Genomic DNA, 27,942 nt, shown 5'->3' on the forward strand with positions numbered 1-27,942 from the left:
GCTCACACACAGATGGAGCACCATCGCCTAGGGGCCAGCAAGGCTAGCAGCTCGCTCAGCATCCCCGCGCCTCCCTGAACCTGATGGAGCTGAGAGCTGAGAACTGAGAGCTGAGGGGCCACACCCAGCCTGCAGTTCTGAGACCAGAGTCAATATGAAGAGATGAGCCAACTACACCCACCACCCCACAGAGAATAAACTGAGGATTTATTTTAGCTAATATGATTCCTTTATCTTCTGTCATTATGCTGGAATGTGTAATTTAAATCTAATTTAAAGTTAATTAGATGTAATTACATTCAAAGCAGATCTAAATTTACATACTATATGATAGCATTGTGTTTGTGAGAGGCATTGTGTGGCTATTTGGTGGCACAATGGCTTATAGTGGATAGCACGTTCACCTCCCAGCACTGGGGTCTTGAGTTCAAGTCCCTGTCTGGGTGAATTTTATATGTTTTCCCTGTGTCTGCGACTGCGAGGGTTTCCTCCAAGGACTCCGGTTTCCTCCCACAATCCAAAAACATGGAGATCAGATAATTGGATTCTCTAAAACTACCCAAAAAATTGCATACTCTAAAATTGATCTGGTGTGTATGTGTTTGTGTAAGTTTGTGTGTGTGTAAATTTATGTATGACTGTGTGCCCAGATATGGATTGGCTCTCTGTTCCAGGTAAATGCTGTAGTGCCCAATGCAGTTCTCCAGGTGGACGTTTTTTTTTTCCAGTTAAGAGTATGCTGTGCGCTATTGGCTGCTGCTTCTCACCAGTGTGTGGATAAGTGCTGAGTATGAATGATTGTGTGTAGAATGTGTGAAGTGTAAAGCGTCCTTGAGTTTCTATAAAGCCGCTATATAAGTGTAGCTCTATTCCTTTATAACTGCTGCTAGTGATGCCTCAAAGTGGACAGCGTCACACCATCCACATCATGTAAAGTATTTTTAGAGGGTGTGTTTGGATGTAGTTGATTCATCCAGGAGTTCCGTACCCCCAGAGTAAGGTGTGAATGATTTCCCCCATTTCTTTAATTAAGCATTAAATCTGCCTCCTCGGTGAGTTAATGAAGCTGCTATGGGCTGGCACTGGAGTTGCTTGGCAGAAACTGCCATGTCTCCACTCAGATCCTGCTTTGTAAGCTTTTATCACCTTGCCCCCCTGATGCTTCCAAGTACTACCGATCTATTGAAAAGGGGTATAAAACAGGCACTCTCTGATCCTATGTTTGTATAGACATAGGAAAATGCTTTATTTTATCACAGAAGAGCCCTAAATATTAAATGTTTTGTCTAGTCAACAACCATTTCTGGCTTTCGGCCCTATGTCATATAACAAAAAAAGGTTGGAATGGTACAGCATTTATCACTTTTTGCCATTTAATCTCACAACAATTAAAATATTTTTTTTGTAGGGTGAAAACAAAGTGATGAAGTGTTTAAGGTTTTGTTTTGTCCCATTCTTCCTGCAAATACTTTTTAAAATGTGCAACATTTTAATAAATCTGCAGGACAGTCCAATAGCCCTTCCCTCTCCCTCCACAGATATGCCTTTGTAATATGCAGAATGTGGTTGTGCATTGTCTTGTCTAAAAATGATGATCATTTTTAAGGCAGCACATCTTGCTCCAAGATGTCAAAATGTGTGGGGTTTTTTTTTGCATTGATGTTTCAATCACAGAAATGTACCGATGCAGTCTGATACCATGACATACCCTTGCTTTTTGACCCTTTGCTCTGGTTTTCTTTTTGAAAGATAATCTGAAAATCTCATGATTAGCAATTGCATGAATTGATGTATATCAACAAACAAAAGATTTTGACCAATAAACAAAACAAAACAATACAATGTAAGAAACAAAGCATTTCTTTTATTTGCATTTTCTTTTTCTAGGGGTTTTACATGGCAATTGAACCCTGATCACATACTGTACATTTTGAAAACTTCTGCAAACCTAAAAACAGACCAGCCACAACATTAAAAAGGATTTTAAAATGAACATACATCCATATTATACTATCTAGAACTGCACTCACCTGTCATTAAAATAAATTGGCAACTCAAAAGCACAAATAATGTGCAATAAGATCCTTGCATTTAGAAATATGGAATAAAAACAGTAAAAGATCTATGTACACTGGCATACAATACAAATACAACATCTTTAAATGTATTACCTTAATAAACAAGAACTCTATATGACTATAAACAGCACATGTTTATATCACTGTCTTGTGTTTAAGTAATATACTGTATATTCTTTAGCAAACAATATCCTCTATTACAAAGATTCAGAACAAATGCACCTCTGTCTTTCAATGTTAAAGAAATGACTCCAGTAAATACAGCATTAATTAGGGAAATCAGTAAATAAGATATCATAAAAACAAAACTGCATCTGAACAGAAACCATTGTATATGAATAAATATATTTTAGTATTCTTACACATTTGCTTAATATGTGACATAATGGCCACATAATATATGCATAGGCTCAGAAATTAGTTAACTGAACTGTGTAAAGCATGATGGAAAAAAAAAAGACACGATTAAATTCTCTTCTTCTCTCTGGGCTCAGGGACAGGAGGAGGAGCTGTCGAACTCGAGTGAGCCGTTTTCTAGCGTTCCGTATCCATTCATCTTCTTCAGTTTGAGCTGATCAAGCTGACTGAGAGCCTGGCTCTCTACCACTGCCTCTTTAGTGGCAAACATCTGACTGATCTCCACAAACGTCTTATTCTTCGTCTCTGGAATGATGAAGAACACGTAGACAGCTACTGCTAAGCACACGGTGCTGAACACCAGGTAGCAGAAGGATCCTGCTGACATCTGTGATAGGGAGGCAAAAAGGGTAAAAGCTTCAGAAAATAAGCTCAAGTTCATTTTAGGCTTCAACTAACAATTATAAGATAGTTGAAATAGTAAAATATAAATGGAAATAGGAAAATCTAAAATCTTTACCTCACTGCTGCCATATGATGCTTTATAAAGAATGTTTTAACCAGTAGTTTTTTTTCCCACAGAAATCTGGTCAACCTTATTGATTTAGCAGCATTTTCTTCACTGGCAATTGTCACTTTTACAACTCTATGACCTTAGATAGTATAATACATTGGTTAACCTGTTAAACATCTGTCAAACTGCCATCTCCCCACTTTTATAACCCAGGAAACACTCAACCAGTCTGCATTGCTATGCATGTATCAATTAGTAATCCTTAGGGTGTGATCAAAGTCACAAAGTATAAGGGATTAAACATAACGTGCAAAAAAATGATAGTTGAATTGTGATTAAATGTTTTTTAAGCAGAGGAACCCCCAATATCCAATATTATATCAAAATCGTTATTTGGGAAGTCCTGGTTCAGGCCACCCCCTCCTTCCCCCATTACAACAATACCATAATACTGGCCACTCCCCAATGCAAGTACATTATTGAAATGAAAATCAGTCACGATTTGTTGAGTTTTTATAGATGATATGATAAAAAAAAAAATATATATATATATATATATATATATATATATATATATATATATATATATATATATATATATATATATATTTAAAGTAAAATTCCTTTGATTATATGTTTCACACTCTGTTTTGTTTGATTACCAAAAGCAATCAAACTTCTAAAAGCAGCAGATGATAAAACAAATATCTGGGGCAAAAGCAGCTCAAATGCTCTTAAAGAACTAGAATTACAGATCAGATTGAAGGCTGGATTTGTAAGTCCCACTGTGAAACAGTTCTGCACTGTAGACTCTAAACTGTTTTTTTTTATCTTCAAATTTTTTTTGCTATTAATAATGCATGATAATAGATTATCAAAATGATCAAATTGGTGCATCATCATTAAAAAAGAATTAAAGGTACACTATGTACTGAAGTATCTGAGAAATGCCTTTCTGAATATACTGTGAACATAAAGCAGTAACTGCACCTGTAAGAACGGGAAGATGAAGCCAATGGTAAAGTTTGACATCCAGTTCAGTGAGCCGCCTACAGTGTACGCAGCAGGACGATGTGATTGCTTAAAGAGCTCAGCCGTGATCAGGAACGGAACACCAGCTTAAACAACAAACAAAAAAGCATAATTTCTTAATACAATTACGATAATTTCACCCCAAATTTAAAAGAGTATAAATTGTTCTATAAAGCATATGCAGAAGTACACATACACACATATATTATGTGCATAAATAAATACGGCCATCCTTTTTCCATAATGTAACAGTTCATGGTGGGAGGAAGACAATAAAGTAGGTTTATGAGCTGCTCGTTATCTCAGTATGCAGGAAGTAAGGATTGTTCCAGTGCTTAACTTGTAATCCCTTTTGGTTACAAGTGAAAAATAAGCAGACGCAAGGTGTTATTTCAAGTCTAATGAATTCAGGAACAAGCCAAGCAGCAGCTTCATTATTTGTGCATGATAATTGCAGTAGAAGGCGTGCTGCAGTTAAACTGATATGGAGCTCTGGTTGTAATTCATTGTTCATGCAGGATTTTGTCTTAAAAAGCCATATTCATCATTGTTTATGAACAATGAGCCATAAAAAATCCTAATTAAAGACGTAATTACAGCGATTGAGACTGCGGCCTGAGAATGAATTATAGATTTTGGAGTGGGGTTGGATAATACATCAACAGAGTAAAGTGCTTGCAGTCTCATTCATCATTTCAGCAGTGCTCCTCTGCTCTGCTCTTGTGGCATGCATAAACTCCATGCCTGATATTGATATATCACTAAAGGAGAAACTTATGCACTTAAAAACTCCTCCTTCTTTTAAACCCAGGTTGCCTGGTAATGTGCAGTTCCATTACGATGTGTTTCATAAGCAAACTTTACACATATAATATAACATAAAATAAAAAATTCTACATGGCTTATGGCATCTAATACATAGATTCTAATCTGTCTATTGGTCTGGCTGTCTGTCTATCAGAGACTGTAAAATAAACTATAACATGCACGAAGCTACTTACTATTGTGTTTTTATATTATGTATATACAGCTATGTTTTTAGCCATTTAAGAGCAAAAACAAAATAGCAAGTAAAAGCAACATATACAGCTCTGAAAAAAATAAGAGACCACTTAAAAATAACTAGTTTCTTTGATTTTACCAAATGGAAAAACTCTGGAATATAATAAAAAAGGTGGATGATCACAAGCCATCAAACCAAGCTGAACTGCTTGAATTTTTGCACCAGGAGAGGCATAAAGTTATCCAAAAGCAGTGTGTAAGACTGGTGAAGGAGAACATGCCAAGATGTTCTGAAACTGTGATCAAAAACAGGGTTATTCTTACAAATATTGATTTCTGAACTCTTAAATGTTTATGAATATGAACTTGTTTTCTTTGCATTATTTGAGGTCTGAAAGCTCTGCATCTCTTTTTGTTATTTTAGCCAATTCTCATTTTTTGTAAATAAATGCTCTAAATGACAATCTTTTTATTTGCAATTTGAGAGAAATGTTGAATGTAGTTTATAGAAAAAAAACAACAATATTAGTTTTACTTAAATATATACCTATAAATAGCAAAATCAGAGAAACTGATTCAGAAACTAAAGTGCTCTATTTTTTTCCAGAGCAAAAATGTGCTTCACCACTGTGGGCAGTAAAAAAAAACATCATTGCCATTTATATAGTAATATTATATTCTGCCTCCAGGTGTCGCTATTTCCCTACTTCCCTACATCAGGGGAATGCTGAGGTCAAAGGATGGCCATCTGTTGATTCAGTCTAAACAATACTCTGGAGACCCTGTCTGAACATATGCAGCAAGGCACTTGTGATTCTCATGATTCACAGCAATGTTTATTTAAAACAGTAGAATGTACGGATGCACTCTTACCTGGTCCTATACAGAACCCAGCAATGATGCCGACCACACAGCCCACACTGACATACTTCATGAAGTACACATGTGTCTAAAACATAATGAAAAAAGCATTATTTAGTATTTTACTTTGGACAGAGGATATATATAAAAGTTAGCACGTTTTGAATCCATCTGATTTAAAACTGAAGTCTGAAGCACTACAGTAAATCCAATATGCAGTACAAAGATATTTGCTGGTAATCTATAGGAATGCTCACCTGAAGTATGAGGGAAAGTGTTATCCCAGCACAACACATTCCCATGACTGCAAAACCTCCAATAATCAATGGCCTCCTTCCCAGCCTCTCAATAGTGAAACACTATAGACAAAGGCAAAAACAATAATGTGAATTTATTAATATTATTAACTAATATTCATTCAATGAACTAACACTGATTTGGGATTGCAACCATTAGGTTAGTTTATAGTACTGGCAAAAACGAGATTTTATTTTATTTAGTCTGTTTTGTGTGGATTTTTTGTAAGAATCACTTCATTTACTTTTAATAAGTCTAGTATCTTTTTGCATTGAACTACTGTGTTTAGCAAAACACCAGTACAGTTTGATTGGGAATAAAATTAGATAAAATGTAAACATAAATAAAAATTCTAATGGGTATTGTTGGATGTTCCTGGTTGTTGGTTTCCGAAATTCATTCAGAAGATACGCTGGTATGACACATCTCAATTATGTTTTGCATCTGAACATGAATACATAGATTTTTTTTTATATAAAAATAAATGAGCTTTTGACAATACTACATTATTTCCTGTAGACACCATATAATACATTACATTATGGCTGTGTATTGGCAAGAGCTTGGCATATGTCAATATATGTGAGATACTGTAAGCAAGGGGCTATATTGTGTCTGTTAAAAAAAGTATAAAAATGCTATTATATTAATAAAATTTGAAAAAAAAAAAGAAAATCTATACTGCTTTATTTTTTTCTTAAAAACACTGTTTGGTTGTTTTTCAGTTTATTTAAATAGTTTAAATAAACTGAAACTGCAAGTCTACCTACACTAAGGGTGTAGAGTTCATTACAAAAGTTCTTAGTCATTGACTCAGAATTTCCAAAGCTACTGATGATAGACTGACTTAATATTCCAGAACTAAACCACACATTTATCCAGCTGAAAAAAGGAGGCAATACACAATTGCTCAAACCCTAAAACTGAGTATAGTGATTGGTAAAGTAATGCAAATATCTGGGGAGATGACTAGTAAATACAATAGAAGCTTAAATCGATTATAGTGCATTATAAACTGAGGTGGGTCTTCAGTAGTAAATGATTCTGCTGTTCGGAAACAGGATTCTGGGCTGTTATGTGTCCCGAGAGATGCTGAGTCAAGTCCACAAATCCACAAAAATCTACCACCCACCAAAGTGTACCGTCAACACTATTTGGCCTCTGGTATAACTTTTGAAGAATCCATCACTTCAAAGCTAGTGGCTTTCAGGTTCATCTTATATCTATCTTAGCTTACGAACCGTTATTGTAATCTTTTGGATAAGTATAGTCTTTTAAGCTGAATAAATCTGGTTGAATTTTCTAATTTTGTACTGGTCTTCAACATTTCGAGTGGCTTAGTGCCTTCGGTGCTAGAATAATTTGTGTGTAAAATCTGAAAACATGGTAATTGAACACACATATACAAGATACAACATAAAAATGTTTTGCAGGACCATTCCTCTTCTTCATCAAGCTGAAGAGATAGTTATAAGAGCTGGATCATGTGCGCCAGGCCAGGGCATAGTAGTAAGGGTAGTAAAAGCCCTGAACTGGACTGTTTCAAACTAGAGTTTAGATCGGGCCCAAAAAATCCGACCCGACCCAGCACGAGCCCATGCACGTTCTGCCCGAGCCCGACCCAACCCGAACCATAAATTGTCATTATGAGCCCGAGCCCGACCCGATCCGCCCCATAAACTGTCTGTTTTCAGGCTGTTTGAATGAGCGAAATATGATCAGAATTATGTTAATTAACACTGTAACATAGAAGCATAGAACTATTATTTAATTAAAATGATTTTTAAGAATCACACAGTGCTGCAAGTCAAACGCAGACAAGCGGAGGAGTTCACGTGCGCCCAGAACTACGTGATTATAACATTTTTCATTATAGTTTAATATTATTTTGTTTTTCTTTTTTCTCCTACACTTCTGTAAGTTTTAATTCGTTTTTAGGGTGGGCTTGCTAGTTTTTATTAGTTTTCACGCATCTTATCAGAGAGATCAATCTATGAAACAAACGAGGGAAAGAGAAAGAGAGAGAGAGAGAGAGAGAGAGAGAGAGATTTGCGTGTTCTGGTGTATGAGCTACTCACAGGTAAAGGTTCTCACATACTGTATCTCCTGTTTCTCTTTTATCTCCCTCGCGCTCATATTCTACTCCCATACATAATCCTGCAGTTTCTTAGTGTTTTCTGTCGTATTTTGCGGCTAGCGCGAGCACTTTAAACTAGAACTAACGCCACGGACCACGGAGAATCTAAGCTCTATTTCAAACCAATCAAAACATAAAGACCTTTTTATTTTAATTGATTTGAAACTAAGTGTTTCTAATGTCAGTACAAGAAAATGGGGTGAATTTCAAAACTCTCATTGATGATTAACAAAGCATGTTCTGTGTGGTCATGTGACTGTTTTGGACATTTCTGGATGTCCTGATCTGCACTTCTGAACTCTCTCTCTCTCTTTCTCGACTCAATAAGAGCAGAATGCTGATTTTTTTCATCGGGTGTTAGTAAAGACGAGAGCCAAAGCAGAGTGCTGACTTAAAGGAGGGTGCGGAGAGCAGCTGACAGCAGAATGAATAGCTGTAATTTTATAACCAATCTCTGGCCTTCCTCCCGTGTGCCATTCGCCTCCCAAGTGAGGACCAATTGACACTGACAGCAATGAGTTCTCCTGACTAACAGCGCGCCTCGCCTCCTCCAGCCGCTGCTGGTGCATCACTAAATCCTGGCTAAGCGATGCGACTGGGAGAGGGAGACTGCGTCTGGCCTCCATTACAGCGCTGAGATGTGACCCAGCGAAGGAGCCAGCGGGAACAAACCTCATCCGTCTCTCTAATGCCTTCCCCTCATCTCATACACTGTTTTCTATGAGTGTCAGAGCGGAAAACTAGAGAAAGTGCACTGCGGAAGATGGAGAGAAAAGCAAAGTGGAGCAGACGGAACAGACGGAGGGGCAGAGACGCTCCGGAGGGACGTCTCACGGAGGCCTGCTCTCTGTACGGCTCTAGCGCGGTGCTACAAGGAGCTGCTCATTCTTACTTAATATCACTGACTTAACAACTTTATTGTGTCAAAAGGAAGCACAAGGGGATCCCAAGCTGCACAAGCATCCCAAGCTTTGGTCTGATCATCTGTAGATTTGGCAGTTCGATCCCCAGTAATGCTACAGGCATGCGTGGCTCGAAGTAGATGACTGCACCATGTATGATGCTATCCAGTGAGGGCATCTGTTGGCTGATGTAACAGAACAGTGTCTCAACAACACCATTATTGTTAATTGAACACTGGCTGTGTTAAATTCTAACATTTGTAGTGTTAGTTTAACACTAACATTGGTGATGAACACTGGAATATATGAGTTCTGCGAGTTAGTGCTCTCCTCCAAGCGTGTTAATCTGTATAATAATGGTGCATTCGTGGAATTAAGATAAGATGTGGTGAAGATTCATGTGATTTGCAGGAAGTTTATGCTAGTTTTACTGCCTCTAGCTTTGGTAGTGTCTTTGGACACGGGTCCTATCTACACAGCAAAAACTGGAGAGTTGAAATTTCAGAGTTAAACGACTGAGAGTTGATTTTTAGCTCATTTAGACTTAAATGGTGTTCAGTGTTATAGTTATTTCAGACTCTGGTCCCCAAATAAACCAAATAAAAACTGTCGAACACCACAGAGTTTTAATTAACCTCTGCCCAATTAACCTCATTATTCGCATAATTGGCATGGCCCTAATCTTAACTTACCATGAGTGTAGTCTTGCCCACCAGGGCTACCTTCCATTGGGTGTTCAATTCTGTTCTACATAATGGTTGTTTGCCTAGCCAGCATGTTGTAGGTTAAAAGAGCAAGTTACCATATTCTGTACTGTAAATTGTGACAGAGTGTTGGTAATGCAATGCAGGATTAAAGTTCCCATGCAATCGAAAAACAAATACACTGGAGGAACGTAAGCAGGGAGGTTTTATCCTGTATTAGGAACGAAAAACACAAGCTAACCTCTCAAATATAATAATTAAATAACAAATAGTAATATCAACTGACTAATCTTCTTAAATTTTATTCTTTTTTGTGTTAACATAGCAATTTATGGATTTTAAAATATAAAAACGTAAGTTAAAGGACCTCTAGCAAGGTGTATAGCTATTTTGAAATTGTTTGACATATGACTCTTGGAAAGAATTTAAATCAGGAGTTAATTCAACACTTGGCTTCTTGCTGTGTAGTACACCTACATTATGTGGAGGTTCTTTAACCTGTAAAAAGGATCAGACTCACGTAATTCTTTAACTATTATTTAAAGCAACGCTATGTAACATTTTTATTTTTATCTTAAACAGCTTCAGAATCATTGCGATGCTCCACTGATGAGAATAAATGAATAGTAATCACGAGAATAGTTTTCCTTTTCCGGGCTGTACCATGTAATGTATAACACTGTGTGAAACTGTATTATATTCAAGTAAAATTCCTTAGTACTACTCTAATACATTAATCCAAATGCTTATTTCACTTGCAGGAACCCGACAGTAGGGATAGCCCAGTTGCAACAAGTTCCAATTCTTAAGCTAATTTTTAAGCTTATATTTAAATAACCATACTTACCCCTATGAGGCCTGCGATGATCTCGATGGCTCCAGTTCCCACAGTGGTGTAAGGGATCTCAGGGGCGGGAATTCCAGCATTCTCAAAGATGTCATTGGTGTAGAACCAGATCTGTAGGTATAAACAGAGCAGTGTGTGAGGCAGGTGAGAGAAGCAGGCACGGCGAGAGAGAGGGAGACAGTCAGAGACGGTGGTTTTGGCTCGTGCAGGTGGTGTATCGTGGCCGCACGGTTACGGTGTACAACACTTCAGATTCAATTTCAGGGCTGGAGGGGTGTATGCGAGTTTAGGCAGGGGGGTAATCAGAGGGAACACAGACGGTTTTAGAGCTGCTGGGAGTGCAGAGGACACACACGGCCAGCCTCTCTCCTGCTGCTTCGGCTCAACTCAGCCAAGACTTACCACCTGTCAGCCCCATTTACCCACACACCCACACACACAAACACAACTTTCCCACTAACATAGTCTCTCTCTCTCTCTCTCTCTCTCTCTCTTTCTTTCTCTCTTTCTCCCTGTATATTTATTTTCCTCAGTATAAAATGATTCACAATCATCTTCATTTCATATTTAATTCTAGAAGGACCTGCAATGTTAATTTAATGAACGTTAAAAAAAACCTTTAGGAACACTTATATTATGTTGAGGTTATTTAAAGTATAAAAAGTTTTTGACTCACAGATGATTTTACTAAAATATTTTTAATTTTTAATATTTTTAAATTAATTGCTTTAGACCTGTTGTGATGCTCGATGTGTACGGTGGCCGAGAAAGCCCAGCGCAGTGCAAATTGAAAAGCGCTGCAAAAGCACAAAACACATCCATCAAAATTACAACACAGGCGCAGCAAATAGAAAAACGCGCTGAAAATAGAAAAACGCGCTGCAAATAGAACCACAACACAATGGAAGTGAGTCACAACACAACGGAATTTTCCCAGGGGACCTTAAAAGATGCTGTACCAGCTGTATACAAAGGACAATAAGTGGCAAACAAGCTTCTGAAAAGTAAGTTATGTTTATTACCTGTGATTACCACGGTTGTGTGCATATTATTAAAAGTTCTGCTTCACAAAACGCCTTGTTTGCCACTTATTGTCCTTTGTACACATAGTGAAGTCCGAGACGTTACTGAAGACGCAGCTTAGCTGGTACAGCATCTTTTAAGGTCCCCCGGGAAAATTCCGTTGTGTTGTGACTCACTTCCGTTGTGTTGTGGTTCTATTTGCAGCGCGTTTTTCTATTTGCTGTGCCTGTGTTGTAATTTTGAAGGATGTGTTTTGTGCTTTTGCAGCGCTTTTCAATTTGCACTGCTTTGGGCTTTCTCGGCCACCGTAGATGTGTACTAAACTGCCTGGCCAAAAAAAAAAAAATACAAAAATTTGTCACCTGGACCTAGTGGGTATCAGTGCTACGCTAAACTCAGCATGCTGCTAAAAACACCATGTATCTTTGAAAAAAGCAAGCAAGACAATATGCTGATGAGAACTGTGAAACAGTGCTTAACACAGTCTTAATTTAGTCAACATTAAACACTGCTAATGTTAATGTTTCACAAGCTCACATGACCCATAAGTGGAAATTAGGCTGAAAAATGGCATTTTTCATATAAGTATTTTTTTAATGTCATAAAAGCAGACATTATAAACAAATATGCTTATTTAAATATTTACATAAAAAAAGATTATTTAACAAATGTTGAACGTTCAAAAGTATTTAGTGTACTAAATATGTTCCAAAACGTTAACTGCTCATTCAAATCATTCGTCCTGCCCATGATTTATGTTTTAGAACGGCAACATATAAGCCATAACATTAGTACTACCTGTCATAAGAGGTCTGTCTACCTTCTGCTACCACAAAAGATCTGACATTTTTAGCTCTGAAGCTGATCTGTGGTATTTGGCACCAATATTGTGGACTCCATGAGCATCACAGAACTTCTTTTTCTCATTGTTTCTCATGTTCATGTCACCAATTTACCCACTGTCCATTATTGGACCACTGCTGATGGGTATTGACAACTGTATACCACAAAAAATAAAACTCACAAGATCTGCCTGATGTTTTGAAGATGCTCTGAAGCAGTTGTCTAGCCATCATAATCTGGCTCTTATTAAAGCAGCTCAGAACTTTGTTTGCCCATTTTCCAGCTTTCTATACGTCACTTTTAAGAACTGACTGTTCATTTGCGGCATAATTTATTCACCCCTTGATAGATGCCACTATAAAATACAATAATCTATGTTTTTTACTTCACCTTTCAGTGGTACTAATGTCATAGCAGATTGGTGTATCCTGGCAAGTGCTTGTTTCACATTAACAGTCTTTTATTCTATACTTATGGTAAAAGTAGAGAGATCACGACAGCAGTAAGGGTTAATAGGGAATCTGTCTCACCAGGAGCACAGAAGACCAAACTCTTTCATTATAAAACATCAATATACAGGGGTTGGACAATGAAACTGACCTGAAACACCTGGTTTTAGACCACAATAATTTATTGTCTCGACGGACAGTTCTGGTGGAAACAGGAGAGTTGAGGTGCACACTGAATTCTGCCATGATTTGAGCAGCCGTGGTTTTATGTTTTTTGGATACAATCCGGGTTAGCACCCGAACATCCCTTTCAGACAGCTTCCTCTTGCGTCCACAGTTAATCCTGTTGGATGTGGTTTGTCCTTTTTAATGGCATGCTGACATTACTCTGGATACCCTGGCTCTTGATACATCACAAAGACTTGCTGTCTTGGTCACAGAGTCGCCAGCAAGACGTGCACCAACAATTTGTCCTCTTCTGAACTCTGATATGTCACCCATAATGTTGTGTGCATTGCAATATTTTGACCACACTTTGCTCTTACCCTGCTAATTGAACCTTCACACTCTGCTCTTACTGGTGCAATGTGCAATTAATGAAGATTGGTCCAAGATTGGCAGGCTGGTCCAATTTAGCCATGAAACCTCCCACACTAAAATGACAGGTGTTTCAGTTTCATTGCCCAACCCCTGTATTTAGATAACATGGAAGTCTGCAAATAGATGTGATTTTTTAATAGGACAGTACAATTTACACGACAATTAACAGTATGGACGCTAGGGAAATCAATTAAAATGCTAAAATGTAATCTCTGTTTTTGTTATGTCTTTTTATCTATAAGACTGTACATCTAACTTTTTGTTAGATGTTTTTGTCATTCATTTAAACACACTTTAAAAGCAAAGTATGCAGCATGTATGTTGGCCATATGTATTTCTTTGGCAATATCAATTTAATTTGTTGTAAATATTGCAATGATTTCACACAGTATATCTTTAACTAAGCTGTGTGACAACTGCAAAATTTGTTATATTTGATTTGCGTTAATAATAGCCTTAATATATTGCCTCGACAGGGCAGAGTAAATTAGACGCTATAAACACAGAGTAGAAAAAGGGATTCTAATTTGTTCAGCTCTGCTGGGTAAAGTATGAGCTTTCTGCTCTCTCTGTCCACTTAATCATTTGAATAATTAATTTTCGGCTAAAGAAAATAATTCAGGAAGGTAATACTCCTTGAATAACTGAGTTTCTCACAGGCACAGAATATGCACAACTTGGGTTGGGTTCTCTAATACTCCTCTGTTGCTTCATGGCATGCAATATCTTGGCAGAATGCGGCTGTACAGGAGCTTGGGGAACTACTGCCAGCTATTACATCAAACTGAGGTTTTACCCGAACCCTGCCAGCTTTGTTCGTGAGGGTGCCAGGTCACAAATCTTGGATGGATCATCTCTAGTCCCTGAAATGTTGTTTTAACTGGAATACCATCAAAATCACCTAGGCAGTCAAGTGCAAACATAAACACTGTCTTACTGCATCAATACCAGACAGCTGCATCCCGATGTTAATGACGACCACAGAGAGGACCTGCCAGCGGACTGTAGGGTCCAGCAGCAGCTGCCAGACAGACACGGTGTCCACCGTGGACAGAGAGCGCTGCTCCTCCTGCATTTCCTCAATCTCGGACTGAATGTTGCATTTGGCCCTGTACCACTTTAAAGCTGCGGAAACACAATAGACAACAGAGACATTAGTCAAGTCAAGTCAAGTCAAGTAGTTTTATTGTCAATACTGCATATGTACAGGACATACAGAGTATTGAAATTACGTTACTCTCCTTCCCAAATTTGAGTACAGATAATAGATATAATAAAAGAGAATGGGAGACACTATGTGTACAATACAGCAGGGACACAAATAGACATACATGAGACAGAAAACAAAGTGCAGTAGTGGTGAGGGAGAAATAAGATATATAAATATAAATAAAAAGAATTAAAGATACAGTTGTGGTCAAAAGTTTACATACACTTGTAAAAAAACATAATGTTATGGCTGTCTTGAGTTTTCAATAAGTTCTACAACTCTTATTTTTCTGTGATAGAGTGATCGGAACACATACATGTTTGTCACAAAAAACAGTCATAAAATTTGGTTCTTTCATAAATTTATTATGGGTCTGCTGAAAATGTCACCAAATCTGCTGGGTCAAAAATATACATACAGCAACAAAATTTGTCAATTTTGGTGATGTAGCGAGTTGTGTCAATCAAATTAGCTTCATGTCATGGCCTCTTCACTTCTTGTAAGTGATTCTGATTGACTACAGCTGTTGACTTCTCATGAGCCCATTTAAATAGGGCTCATTTGACCCAGTGATTAGACTCAGCTACAAAAGCTACAATGGGAAAGTCAAAGGAACTCAGTGTGGATCTGAAAAAGCGAATTATTGACTTGAACAAGTCAGGGAAGTCACTTGGAGCCATTTCAAAGCAGCTACAGGTCCCAAGAGCAACTGTGCAGACAATTATACGCAAGTATAAAGTGCATGGAACAGTTGTGTCACTGCCACGATCAGGAAGAAAACGCAAGCTATCACATGCTGCCGAGAGGAGATTGGTCAGGATGGTCAAGAGTCAACCAAGAATCACCAAGAAGCAGGTCTGCAAGGATTTGGAAGCTGATGGAACACAGGTGTCAGTCTCCACAGTCAAGCGTGTTTTACATCGCCATGGACTGAGAGGCTGCCGTGCAAGAAAGAAGCCCTTGCTCCAGAAAAGGCACCTTAAGACTCGGCTGAAGTTTGCTGCTGATCACATGGACAAAGATAAAACCTTCTGGAGGAAAGTTCTCTGGTCAGACGAAACAAAAATTGAGCTGTTTGGCCACAACACCCAGCAATATGTTTGGAGGAGAAAAGGTGAGGCCTTTAATCCCAGGAACACCATGCCTACTGTCAAGCATGGTGGTGGTAGTATTATGCTCTGGGGATGTTTTGCTGCCAGTGGAACTGGTTCTTTGCAGAAAGTAAATGGGATAATGAAGAAGGAGGATTACCTCCAAATTCTGCAGGAAAACTTAAAACCATCAGCCCGAAGGTTGGGTCTTGGGCGCAGTTGGGTGTTCCAACAAGACAATGACCCAAAACACACATCAAAAGTGGTAAAGGAATGGCTAAACCAGGCTAGAATTAAGGTTTTAGAATGGCCTTCCCAAAGTCCTGACTTAAACCCCATTGAGAACATGTGGACAGTGCTAAAGAAACGGGTTCATGCAAGAAAACCATCACATTTAGCTGAACTGCACCAATTCTGTCAAGAAGAGTGGTCAAACATTCGACCTGAAGCTTGCCAGGAGCTTGTGGATGGCTACCAAAAGCGCCTAGTTGCCGTGAAAATGGCCAAGGGACATGTAACCAAATACTAATGTTGCTGTATGTATATTTTTGACCCAGCAGATTTGGTGACATTTTCAGCAGACCCATAATAAATTTATGAAAGAACCAAATTTTATGACTGTTTTTTGTGACAAACATGTATGTGTTCCGATCACTCTATCACAGAAAAATAAGAGTTGTAGAACTTATTGAAAACTCAAGACAGCCATAACATTATGTTTTTTTACAAGTGTATGTAAACTTTTGACCACAACTGTATATAATATAAAAGAGTGGGAGACACTATATGTACAATACAACACGAACACAATAAACATACGTAAGACGGAAGACAACAGTGCAATATTAACGGTGTTTGAGATGGAATGACAGTATAAATAGAACCCGTATAACAGTAGTGCAAATATGGTATATAGCTTAAGGCTGTTACATTGGTAAAATTAGAGAGCTTTGACAGTGTTTTCATTTCTATGTAGGGGGTAACACTACAGTATTGTGAGTTTAGTGCTCTGGCAATTGAACTACAGTGTTACAAGTTGTATTACAGAGCAGTCTAGAGAACTACGTATATGGCAACCTTTTTAATAAAACGGTTGATGAAAAGCATTATATTTACATTATGCATTAGGGTTATTTAGATTAGATTTTTCTTCAGCTACTTTCTGTTTTAACTGACATAAATCAGTTAACAAAATTGTTAAAAAGTTACTTTATTTCAGTAATTTAGTTCAAAATATGAAACTCATATATTGTACCGATGTATCACACACAAGTTGATCTATTTTAAGTGTTTATTTATTGTATTCTTATAATTAATAAAAACACATGAAATCTGCATCTCCATAAAAGGTGTCAGCAGAGGGAAGCATGAAGTGCTGTAAGATTTTCCAGTAAAAAAATGACACTGACTTTGGACTTGATAGAACAAAGTGTGCCAACACCAGCAGAAGACATGACTCTTTAAACCATCACTGATTGTAGAAACTTCACACTAGACCTCAAGCAGCTTAGACTGTGAGTCTCTCCACTCTTCCTCCAGACTCTGGTCCCTTAATTTCCGAATAAAATGCAAAATTTACTGATGGTCAGTGATGGTTTGGAGAGTCATGTCATCTGCTGGTGTTGGTCCACTGTGTTTTATATCAAGTCAGTGCAGTGTTTTCTCTGAAAATCTTACAGCACTTCATGCTTCCCTCTGCTGACAACTTTTATGGAGATGCGGATTTCATTTTCCAGCAGGACTTGGCACACAGACCAACACTGCCATAAGTACCAATTGGTCTTATATCTCATATACTAATTCTTTGAGACACTGATTTTTGGGTTTTCATTGATTGTAAGCCATAATCATCAACAATAAAATAAATAAACGCTTAAAATAGATCACTCTGTGTGTAATACATCTATATAATATCGTCGCTGTCCAATGAAAAACACTTATCTCCATTTTTGTTGATTTTTAGTTTTACTACATAATTTAAACAGACACACTGTCCCTTACCCTGTGTCAAAATTTATTGATGAATGGACCAATAGAAACTATTCAAAATGACCTGAAATAAAATCTATTTACATTGACTTCCATTTAAAGTTTACAAGGTTTTTTCTCTCTCCTGTAAAGTTGCTGTTTTGGAGATAAGTGTTTTTCATTGGACAGCGACGATATACGAGTTTCACATTTTAATCTGAATTACTGAAATAAAGTAACTTTTCAATATCCTTTTTGTTTTTAGATGCACTAGTATACCACAGTGTGTTCCAAAGCTGTAATGTGATTGGCTGAGAGAGATGTTTTAGGAGTGCCAATATCGCACAGTAATGGCACTCTGTCCAGAGCTCTTCAAGTTTTACTTCGCCTCATACACTGACAAGCCACATAGATCGAAGAATGTAAAAGCCCACACAACAACAAACGGCAATAATGGAACTGTGGTATAATTGCAACAATACACTCGAGATTCATGTTATAATTGGAGACTTTTGACAGCAGTACAACAATGCCAATATCTGACCTTACAGTATTCCCTCTCATTAATTAACAAATTATTGAATTATTTTTGCTTTAAAAAGCAACCCAGCCGTATTTAAAATGAAACCACAATTCACAACAAAGGCAAATAGCTCAAGCCATTTCTCTCACCTGTGATGGTGGCATGAACATTGTGCTTCTCAATCAACAAATAACGAGGACTTTCTGGAAACCATGGCAACAGCATCAGCTGGATGAATGTTGGTACAACCACTAGGGAGAGGAATAGTGGCCAATGTTCCTCCTGCCAACGCAATACCGATTATAGTATAGTTAGAAAAACATCAACAAGCAGTCACTCATTACACTGAACACCGGTTTGTGCTTTTTTTTATTCTAACATTCTTGATTAAATTCATGAAGGGCTTGATGATTGAAACGGGTTAAAGAAATCTTCATTGCACATTTTTTTTGTAAGCTGATTCAGAAAATCCATTTAATAACAACACTTCTTCTGATCTACTGCTCTAACAGCTGTAACATGTGGTCACTCTATGTGACTAATCTCTGGACTGTAATCTGATGAGATTTTAACCTCATGCATTTACATTTGGTCGCCAAATGTGTCTCTGGTTGGTGTCTCCAGACTTGAAACCCATTGCTGTGTGGGATGGAATATGCAAATTTGCTTGATGAATGACAATTATTACTGGTGTTTTGGTTGCTGAATGTGTCTTTGAGAAACACATGAATCTACACTGTTTACACTGCTATAAGCATGTTTGAAACCACCTCTTTAACTGATTTGAGTGATCAGTTTTAAATGTGGTTTAGTTTATACTAGTGGTGTCAATTTATTAAAAAATGATTAATCAGCAATATTCTGTGATTAACTGCGAATAATCACAACCGTTCTTCTTAAGACGCAAGTTTTTATAGCGGATATTTAAATGTCAATAAAAGAATGAATGTAAGAAATGTAAAATGCAATCATATGTACAATATATTAGTAATATCAATATGTCAATAAAAATAATAGTATATACTTGTATATTGAGGGGAGATAAAGCCAAAGAGGGGGTCAGGAATAAAGAATACATTAAACATTTTTTTTTTACTTTTTTGTAAGCATCTTAACTTGGTTGTAAGGATTTCTGTGGTCCAGATCAGTTGATGAGTTTATTTGTTTTTTTATTTTGTTTATTTGGAGTGTTTTTTCCCTCTGTTTGGTTTGATTTCACACAGGCATAATGCACCAAAATGCTTACCAATAAACCCTGCAAGCACATTGTCTCTGATTGGTCAGAGCTGTCTGAGGCAGGAGCAAGAAAGTATTGTGAGAAGATTCTGTGTTTCAGCTTGTATATCTGTGCAGTGTGAAGCTGCTTTAACACAGAACGCTAAAAAAATTAGCCTCTGTTCTTTTAAACATAGTGTTGGATGTGCTGCACAGGTGTGAGCTTTGAATGCTGCACATACTAAACGTGTAAACAGCAGGAGCAGCAGAGACAGCGTTTGTTCATAGCAGTATATTATCTGGCTAATGTATCAGATTAAACTGCCCCTAATCAGCAGTTTAGCTGAATTAAAAAGAAGTATATTTGATAGCTGGGTCGAATTGGTTGCGTAATTAATTGTGTTAAAAAGAATGGTAACACGTTACTGATTCCACATTATTTACATGTGTTAACGCTTTAATGTTGATTGCACTAGTTTATACTAATACTTTTTAAGGCTTGGCCTTATCTGATATAATCCTAATATTCAAAATACATGAATGGACCAGATGTGGGAACCACAAAGTTGTGCAGCTGACTCTCTAAAACCAGGCAACCATGCTAAACTATTATGTTTGCCCATGTCCTTTTCTAGACAACAAACAACATTATGTTGTAATTAAAGCGCAAAATATGAAATGTGTAATAATGCTGTTGAATGTCCCCATTTCAATGTCAATGAGATACATTTGTTTAAGGTTGTCAGCACTTGGAATGCCTGCATTATTTTTTCCTAGATTAGGAAACAGTGACTATATGCATTTACTGTGGAACCTCACTCTACCTCCAGCCCTGTTAGGTCACATGATCACAGTCTAAAGTGTGAAGAGCACCCTCTGTTGCTGCATGCAGGTAATGCAACATGTACTAATATTGCAGTAATGATAAAAATGTCCTTTATCACACAGCCCTAAGTGTGATAAATACATAATAATGTACTTTACCTTTCCAAGAAGTTCATGCAGACCCAGCAGCTGAGCAGAGAAGACTCCAATACAGATAAAGATACTGGGCATGAGACCTAGAAAGCCTCTGAGATTTTTTGGAGCAATTTCTCCTAGATACATGGGCACCACGCTCAGAGAGATCCCTGAGAAAAAGAAAAAGTAAAAAAAAAAAAAAGTTAAATGGTGTGTGGATTACTAATCTGTGGAATTTATTATATTAAAGACTTATTGCTTGGTTATTCTTCTTAAAACATATATTTTATTAGCCACTATAAATTATTCAGTAACTACAACGGAGATACTAGGTGTGGGGATAGGAAATCAAAAATGCATTTTGAGCATTTAAGGCCTAGAAAACTAAAAGCTTAGTTTTCCACACTTATATTAAGCCTTACTCATGCATGCCAAAGAAAGCTACAATGAAGTCCATGACTAGATTTAATTCCTTTCTGGGGAATGATGTTGACTGCAAATTACCTGAATGTATTCCTGTGATGAAGCGTCCAAAAATGACCATTTCGGGCGAGCGACAGATCCGGCTGAAGCCCATCAGAGATCCTGCTATGAAGACCAGCACAGTGGAGTTGACGACAGTTCCTTTCCTGCAAAGACAAGACACACAGAGTCCTGTTCCTGCCACTGTTCATTAAGCTGGGGCAGTTATGCTCAACAGCCAGCCACCAGGGAGTTTAACTATCAAAACCAGATAATTGATGTTCCACGACCGCAGTGCTGAGTAAAATAGCTGGCCTCCTTGATTAGTTCTATCAGGTGGTAAACTTTCGCCCTGATTTACACCAAGCTGTGCCACGCTCTGCGTTATGATGGCCTTAGTCCTATAAAACACTTTGCTGGGCTAAAATTGATTAGAACATTAAATGGGGTTGTGAATCATCATCTTTCATTTGCATTTAAATGTCTGCAGTCTAATCTTGTGGCTCCCGTGAGATGCTCAGGGCAGACGACACAAGTGGAGGAGTTTGTGAGTTCCTCCGTGAGCATGCTAAAAAAAGCCTTATTATGTCTCAAAAGCTTTAAATATAGATAGATACAGATTCTGTAATTAAAACTTTGCAATGCTTAGTTTTAGAGCTGCAATTCATGATTATTTACAAAATTGATTAATGAGATGATTATTTTTTTCCGATTAGTCGATTAGTCAATGATTATTTCCGTCAGGCTCTTCATCTCTGCTTCCTGTGGGCACGGCATGTTTTACCTGAGCTGATCAAATCTGCACACCTAAAATTATCACCCTGTTGTTCAGTCTCTGCCTTAACATTACATAATAAGCTCCCAAAGCAAATTAAAATAATGACCCATGAAATACATGAACTAAGTGTGTGAGCAGCCCTAAACTACTGCAAATTCATCTACTGCATTTCTGTCCCCAGCACTATGTGTAGTGTATTGCAGTTTGACAGATTTTTATAATCAACATCATCAATTATGTATCTTTTAATCAAATCTCTGATGCTGCCTGAAAAGTTATTGAGAGAAGGTTGGTGTCTACAGGGCAGAACAACAAAATTGCTTCTCTTCCAGAGGGTGATCAAGGTCATCCAGCGAGGTACAGAGGGTCACGCAAGGTAATAGATGAGACAGCATGTACCTCAGTGGTCCTCAAACTCTAGGGAGCTTCTGGCAGTGTGACCAGACAGCACCAGATGTTATGGGGTCTCCTCTTGACTTACCTTCCAAATCTGGTGACGAGCATGCCCACCATCAAGGAGCCGATAAGGCCTCCGATGGCAAAGACGGACACGGTCAGCGAGTACATGAGCGTCAGCGCCTCTCCGTTCAGGCCTGTCCCATTTCGACTCACAACAGTACGGTTGTAGAAGTCCTTGATGTACTGCGTGAATCAAAACATGTGTGTGGAAGAAAAAAAGAGAGAAAACATTACTGTGACACTCCTGTTAACCACCATGAAAATTCATTTTATATGGATGCACATATTACTTGTTTCGCAAACCGTATAACACAACATGATGCTCATATGACACTACACACACACTATCTGTGTGTTTTTGGGGGAATAACATTTAAACGTAAGATTTAATCCTGTTATACATCCTTAAAATCAATCTCAAGCCAAAGATCTCAGATTCAAAGCTCCTATTCAATAAAGAACATGAGGGTATCTGAGAAGAAACACAGGATTGTGTCTCGTGTGGCAATCACTCACTGAGGCTCTCTTCTTATTTTATCTCCCTTCATTCAGTTTAACTCTGAACCATCTTCAGTTCAGAGTTTAACTGAATTCCTCTGCATTTCTGCACTTTTACTCCTTTTTCCTATAATCAGTTTATCCTGATTCACTAAGGTTTCAAGGGTACAATATTAGTTATCTTGTAATTCACTCCTGAGCACAACTGTGTGCCAGTCATTTCTGTTTCTAATGAGTGACTGAAGAGCTTTCATTACATCTCAAGGCCTTGCAATCACTCAGACAGGAATTTCTCAATTCATTTGAAATGATTTCAAGGTTTCCTGCACTGATCTGAATACAGAAGTTCTGCAGATTACTACATCTGGATCTGTGTGTTTTAATCTGAAATCTCATTCTGCGATCTTATGCTTTAAGATGAAATACGGTATTCAGTATGAACAGTGCACCACAAAGCAGCATGAAGGAAACTTTCATGGGAAATATAGCAACCAGCTATGAGACAAAAGAAATAACAAACAGGAAAATTTGAATCTTTTCATCATTAACAGACTAATGGGGCAGGGCAAATAGGTCCCCACTTACTGTACATGAAGTCCTGCTAGAGGCAACCACCGCTGAACAGACTGGTGCAAAGTAATAATGCTATACGTCTCAATTATAAAAGTTGTTTGGAGGCATATTGTTTCCATCAACCTGAAGCAATAGTCCTTATATTTCTCTTTTAAATTAAAAAATCAGGATTTCTGAGTTGGGAAGGGAGCAAATATTTATTCTAATAAATGTTTTCCCTGCAATATATAATTTTATACTACATACAGCTCTGGAAAAAAAATAAGAGATTAAAATATGAGTTTCTTTGATTTGACCAAATTGAAAACCTCTGGAATATAATCAAGAGGACAAATGATGATCACAAGCCATCAAACCAAGCTGAACTGCTTTGATTCTTTTGCACCAGAAGTTATCCAAAAGCAGTGTGTAAGACTGGTGGAGGAGAGTTTTCTGAACTCGTAAAACTTTATGAATATGAACTTGTTTTCTTTGCATTATTTGAGGTCTAAAAGCTCTGCATCTTTTTTGTTAATTTATTTTAATTTCTTGTTTTCTGCAAATAAATGCTCTACATGGCCATATTTTTTTTTTAGAATTTGGGATAAATGTTGTCCGTAGTTTATAGAATAAAACAACAATGTTCGTTTTAATTAAAAATATCCCTATAAATAGCAAAATCATACAAAGCTGATCCAGAAACTGAAGGTGTCTCTTTTTTCAGAGCTGTATATTAATTCTAAAAACAAAGAGTTTTTCTGAAAAAAATGATGCAGCATTATTTGATGGTTACCTAAAGAATCATGGCAAAAGTAACCACACAGATTTTTAAAAGTAGTCTTCTTTATGTTCGCTACAATTACTCATTCCCACCAGAGAGGTCTCTAAAAAGACTGTTGCTTTTAACAAGACACATTCCACTTCTATTTATTTAGTTCTTTTTTTTTTTTTTATAATCCATTTCTTTAGAAGTGTCTACAATCATGAGCTGCTACCAAAACCAAAACCAGAATACAGTTATTATCATTGCCCTTATTTTAGAATAAAAAGTTACAGAATCATGTTAAAGTTAAACAGGTCACATTTCCTGAGTTTCAGCCAGGGTCTGTTTCAGGCACATGGCCCATTCCATCCACATTCCTCATTCAGTGACAAATCCCTCACACAGAACTCTGCCTCTGAGGAACTACTGTTCATGCTTCCACTAGCGGAACCTTCCTCCACTACACTGTAGAGATGGAAATTACTGCTGCAAGTTGAGTATATCAATAGCAATTTTTTTTGTTTTTTTTTTTTACGAAGAGAGGCCTTGTACAGTGAATCTTTTTTTTTTAACAGAAAGAAAATAAAAATCTTAAATATTACTCAAACATAAAACAAGGTCTCATATAGAGCAGAATAAATAGACTTACTGTTTATATTGGGTTACCAGCATTGGTGTAGCACAATAATATGGATTTTTTATTAAGTTTTAATACTATAGATTAAACACTACACAAAAATATATATGCAGCTCTGACAAAAATAAGAGACCACTTAAAAAGGATGAGTTTTTTTTATTTTACCAAATTGAAAATCTTTGCAATGGATGATCACAAGCCATCAAACCAAACTGAACTGCTTGACTTTTGCACCATCGACTAAATGACAATATTTTTATTTGAAATTTGGGAAAAATGTTGTCTGTAGTTTATGGAATAAAACAATGAACAATGTTCATTTTACTCAAACATATACCTAAAAATAGCAAAATCTTTTTCCAGAGGAAATTTTTCTTTCCAGAGCTGTATGTCTTTTGCTTGGTGTTTTGGATAGTTTAGACATATTAATATATCACATGTATAGGATATTCTTTGAGCATAGAGTACCAGCGCTCAGGAAGTGAGACAACAACAAATGCACACATTCATAATTTAATTATGTTTATTTACATGAATCATCAGCTTATGGGCATGTTTCTAACATGGAAAAAAAACATGTTTTACACTATTAATTCCTCTTTTTCGTCTATTTCAGATTCACACAGACAAATACTTTAATCCAATCATGCATTTGATTATCATGCTTAAATTGCTCTTACCCCTGCAGGAGAGTTGACCACAGCCAAGTTATAGCCATACAGCATAGAGCTACCAAATGAGGTGAGCAATGCCACTGCCAGTAAAGATGAGGTAAGGTGCTACAGGAATAAAAAGCACAGATAAAATAAATTCTTCATATGTCGCTCTAAAATATAATAAATAAGAATGCTTCAACACCGTCTGCGTAGACAGAAAAATCACGCAATGTTAAACAAATGTGAACATATTGTTCCCAGCACTGATGTACATTAGACAGAAATGCAATAATAAAATAACCAGGCTGGAATGGGACCACAAAGAGGGCTACATTTACATAAGTGAACTAATGAATAATTATCTGTCAGCAGGAGCAATAGCTGAAGCCACTTGGGGTCATAGTAAATCCAAGACCTCAAAAGAACGAATCGATCATTAATATGGACAGGGGTGGACAGAGAGCGACCTTAACAAATGGTTTATGCTCATTTGCTGCATTACGGCTAAAAACGAGTACACGTATTTTTCCTCACACAGTCGAACATAGTGTTATTTAATGCTATCACAAAATAGCATTTCATCTTAATCATAATCTTTTAACCAAATAAATAAAAATGTTAAACAAATGTACACAATTTATACTTAATATATATGTCTTATGTCTTTAAACACATTATTAAGGAAAAAACATAGTAGTCATATCAGTTTCATGCTCAAACTGATATGAACACAGCAGTTGTATTATAGTCACTTAGTTACTTAGTTAGGGCTACAGCGTTCAGATGATCTGGGGAAGACTTAATTTAGCCCACTAAGTGGTCAGATGCAGCTAATCATGTACACACACACACACACACACACACACACACACACACACACACACACACACACACACACACACACACACACAAACACACGTGAGGGAGACAATGTCTTGTGACATTAAATGATCCAGATTAGTCAATGGATGAACGGGCAAAGATTGACTACTAAAACTAATGCTGTATAAACCTGCCATCTACTACCACTTCTAAAACATTATGAAGCAAATGATACATTTAACAAATCTATGGAGATATTAAAGAGACAAATAAACTGAAAGAAAAAAGCATAAAATTGCCTTTTTCAATAATCCACTTCCTTAAAATCAGTGAAAAATTTGTGAAAAAAAAAACTGTTGAGACAGCTAAGGATGGTCAATCTGGTTAAGCTATTTGACCAGTTTAGGGTATGTTTTTACTGGAATTTGGTGGTTTAGTTGGTCTACAGCCATGGTTAGCCTGACCATGCTAGACCACCACTGTGCCTGGTATGACCAAGCTGGTTGACCAGCAGGAGCAACAACATCAAGCTGGTCAACCTACATGTCAAAGCTGGTTGACCAGCATTACCAAGCACGACCAAAAGACCAAAATCAAAAGGGCCACAAACACTTTTAAGAGCCAAAATTTAGAGGGTATGTTTTCACCGGAATGACCAGATTTACAGCCACCTTTACAATTAATAACCAGCTCACATCATAAGAACCAGCAAAAGTTGGTCTTAAACATGATTTTTTTCCCATATATTTTTATTATAGTTACTAAACCACCAAGAGTTACTACTACTACTACTACTACTTCTAATAAAAAATAATAGTAATACTTGTAATAATAATAAAAACAACAATAATCACTTACTGATGTTATTTTCCCTGGTGAGGTAATCAGTACTTCTTCTGCCATTTATATTTCTATAGTTTCAGTGAAGAGTTCCTCTTCTAAACCTGGATATGAATGAGGTTTCCTCTCAGCTCGGATGGTACTGTGCTACTGGACCTACAGCTGACCTCATGTTTGCCAGAAAAGGCGTGGTCAGGCTCGGCGGAGGTCAGCCCGTATAGAAACTGTGAAGCTGGGCCTGTCCTCTCATCGTCGGGGTGTCGAGCGCTCGGCTCACGATACAGCAGCGCAATCACATGATAGCCAGCAACGTGACTCAGAGAAAGACTGGTGAAATCAATTAGTTAAGTGAATTTAAAACTGCGGCCTTTGGTATGAAGGACAGAGGGCCTGTGGTGAGCAGGCCGGCTCCAGAACAGCACAGGAAAGAGCATGGCGGACAGAGTTATCCGCTTATCAGGCTGCCGTGAACTTTAAAGATGCCAGATAAGCTCCGGCTTCGCATCTTTTATCGATTAAAAATCACTACTATTGGGGTAAAGTTTTTTTTTTTAAGGAAATAATGGTTTATAATGTTTATGCCACAAGTACCTCAGTGAACCTTGCAGTTTGGAGCTTGAGCAGTTCACACTTTGGGGCAGTCTTCTAGAAAGAGATTAGTCACTAATTTTGGACTTAACAGAAATTTAGAATGGAAACTATCTCAATTAAAAAGCACTGTACTGATAAAGGTCTCTATATCTTAGTCAATAAAAACAAATCCACCCTGATGTGGTGAAGGTATGGACAGCTTGCAGCTAGTTATGAGAGTTTAGCCGTTAGCATATTAAACAATTAGACAATGATAGTCTACAACTTAAAG

At 37.4% G+C, this 27,942-nt stretch overlaps 1 protein-coding gene across 1 annotated transcript; it reads right to left on the reverse strand.

Moving 5' to 3' along the window:
- Nucleotides 1–1,844: 1,844 nt before the first annotated feature.
- Nucleotides 1,845–27,326, reverse strand: slc2a15a (solute carrier family 2 member 15a). Its single transcript, XM_007249450.4, has 12 exons — nucleotides 27,099–27,326; nucleotides 25,443–25,541; nucleotides 22,335–22,495; nucleotides 21,118–21,242; nucleotides 20,638–20,783; nucleotides 18,588–18,720; nucleotides 14,584–14,771; nucleotides 10,732–10,842; nucleotides 6,102–6,203; nucleotides 5,857–5,932; nucleotides 3,940–4,067; nucleotides 1,845–2,823 (listed from the first exon to the last, which is right to left on the reverse strand). Exons 1-12 carry the CDS (start codon nucleotides 27,141–27,143, stop codon nucleotides 2,569–2,571), a joined length of 1,569 nt encoding a protein of 522 aa, XP_007249512.2. The 5' UTR covers nucleotides 27,144–27,326; the 3' UTR covers nucleotides 1,845–2,568.
- Between the last annotated feature and the right edge of the window lie 616 nt (nucleotides 27,327–27,942).

Source organism: Astyanax mexicanus, chromosome 7, assembly GCF_023375975.1.
Source record: "Astyanax mexicanus isolate ESR-SI-001 chromosome 7, AstMex3_surface, whole genome shotgun sequence".
In the NCBI taxonomy this organism is placed as follows: domain Eukaryota; kingdom Metazoa; phylum Chordata; class Actinopteri; order Characiformes; family Acestrorhamphidae; genus Astyanax; species Astyanax mexicanus.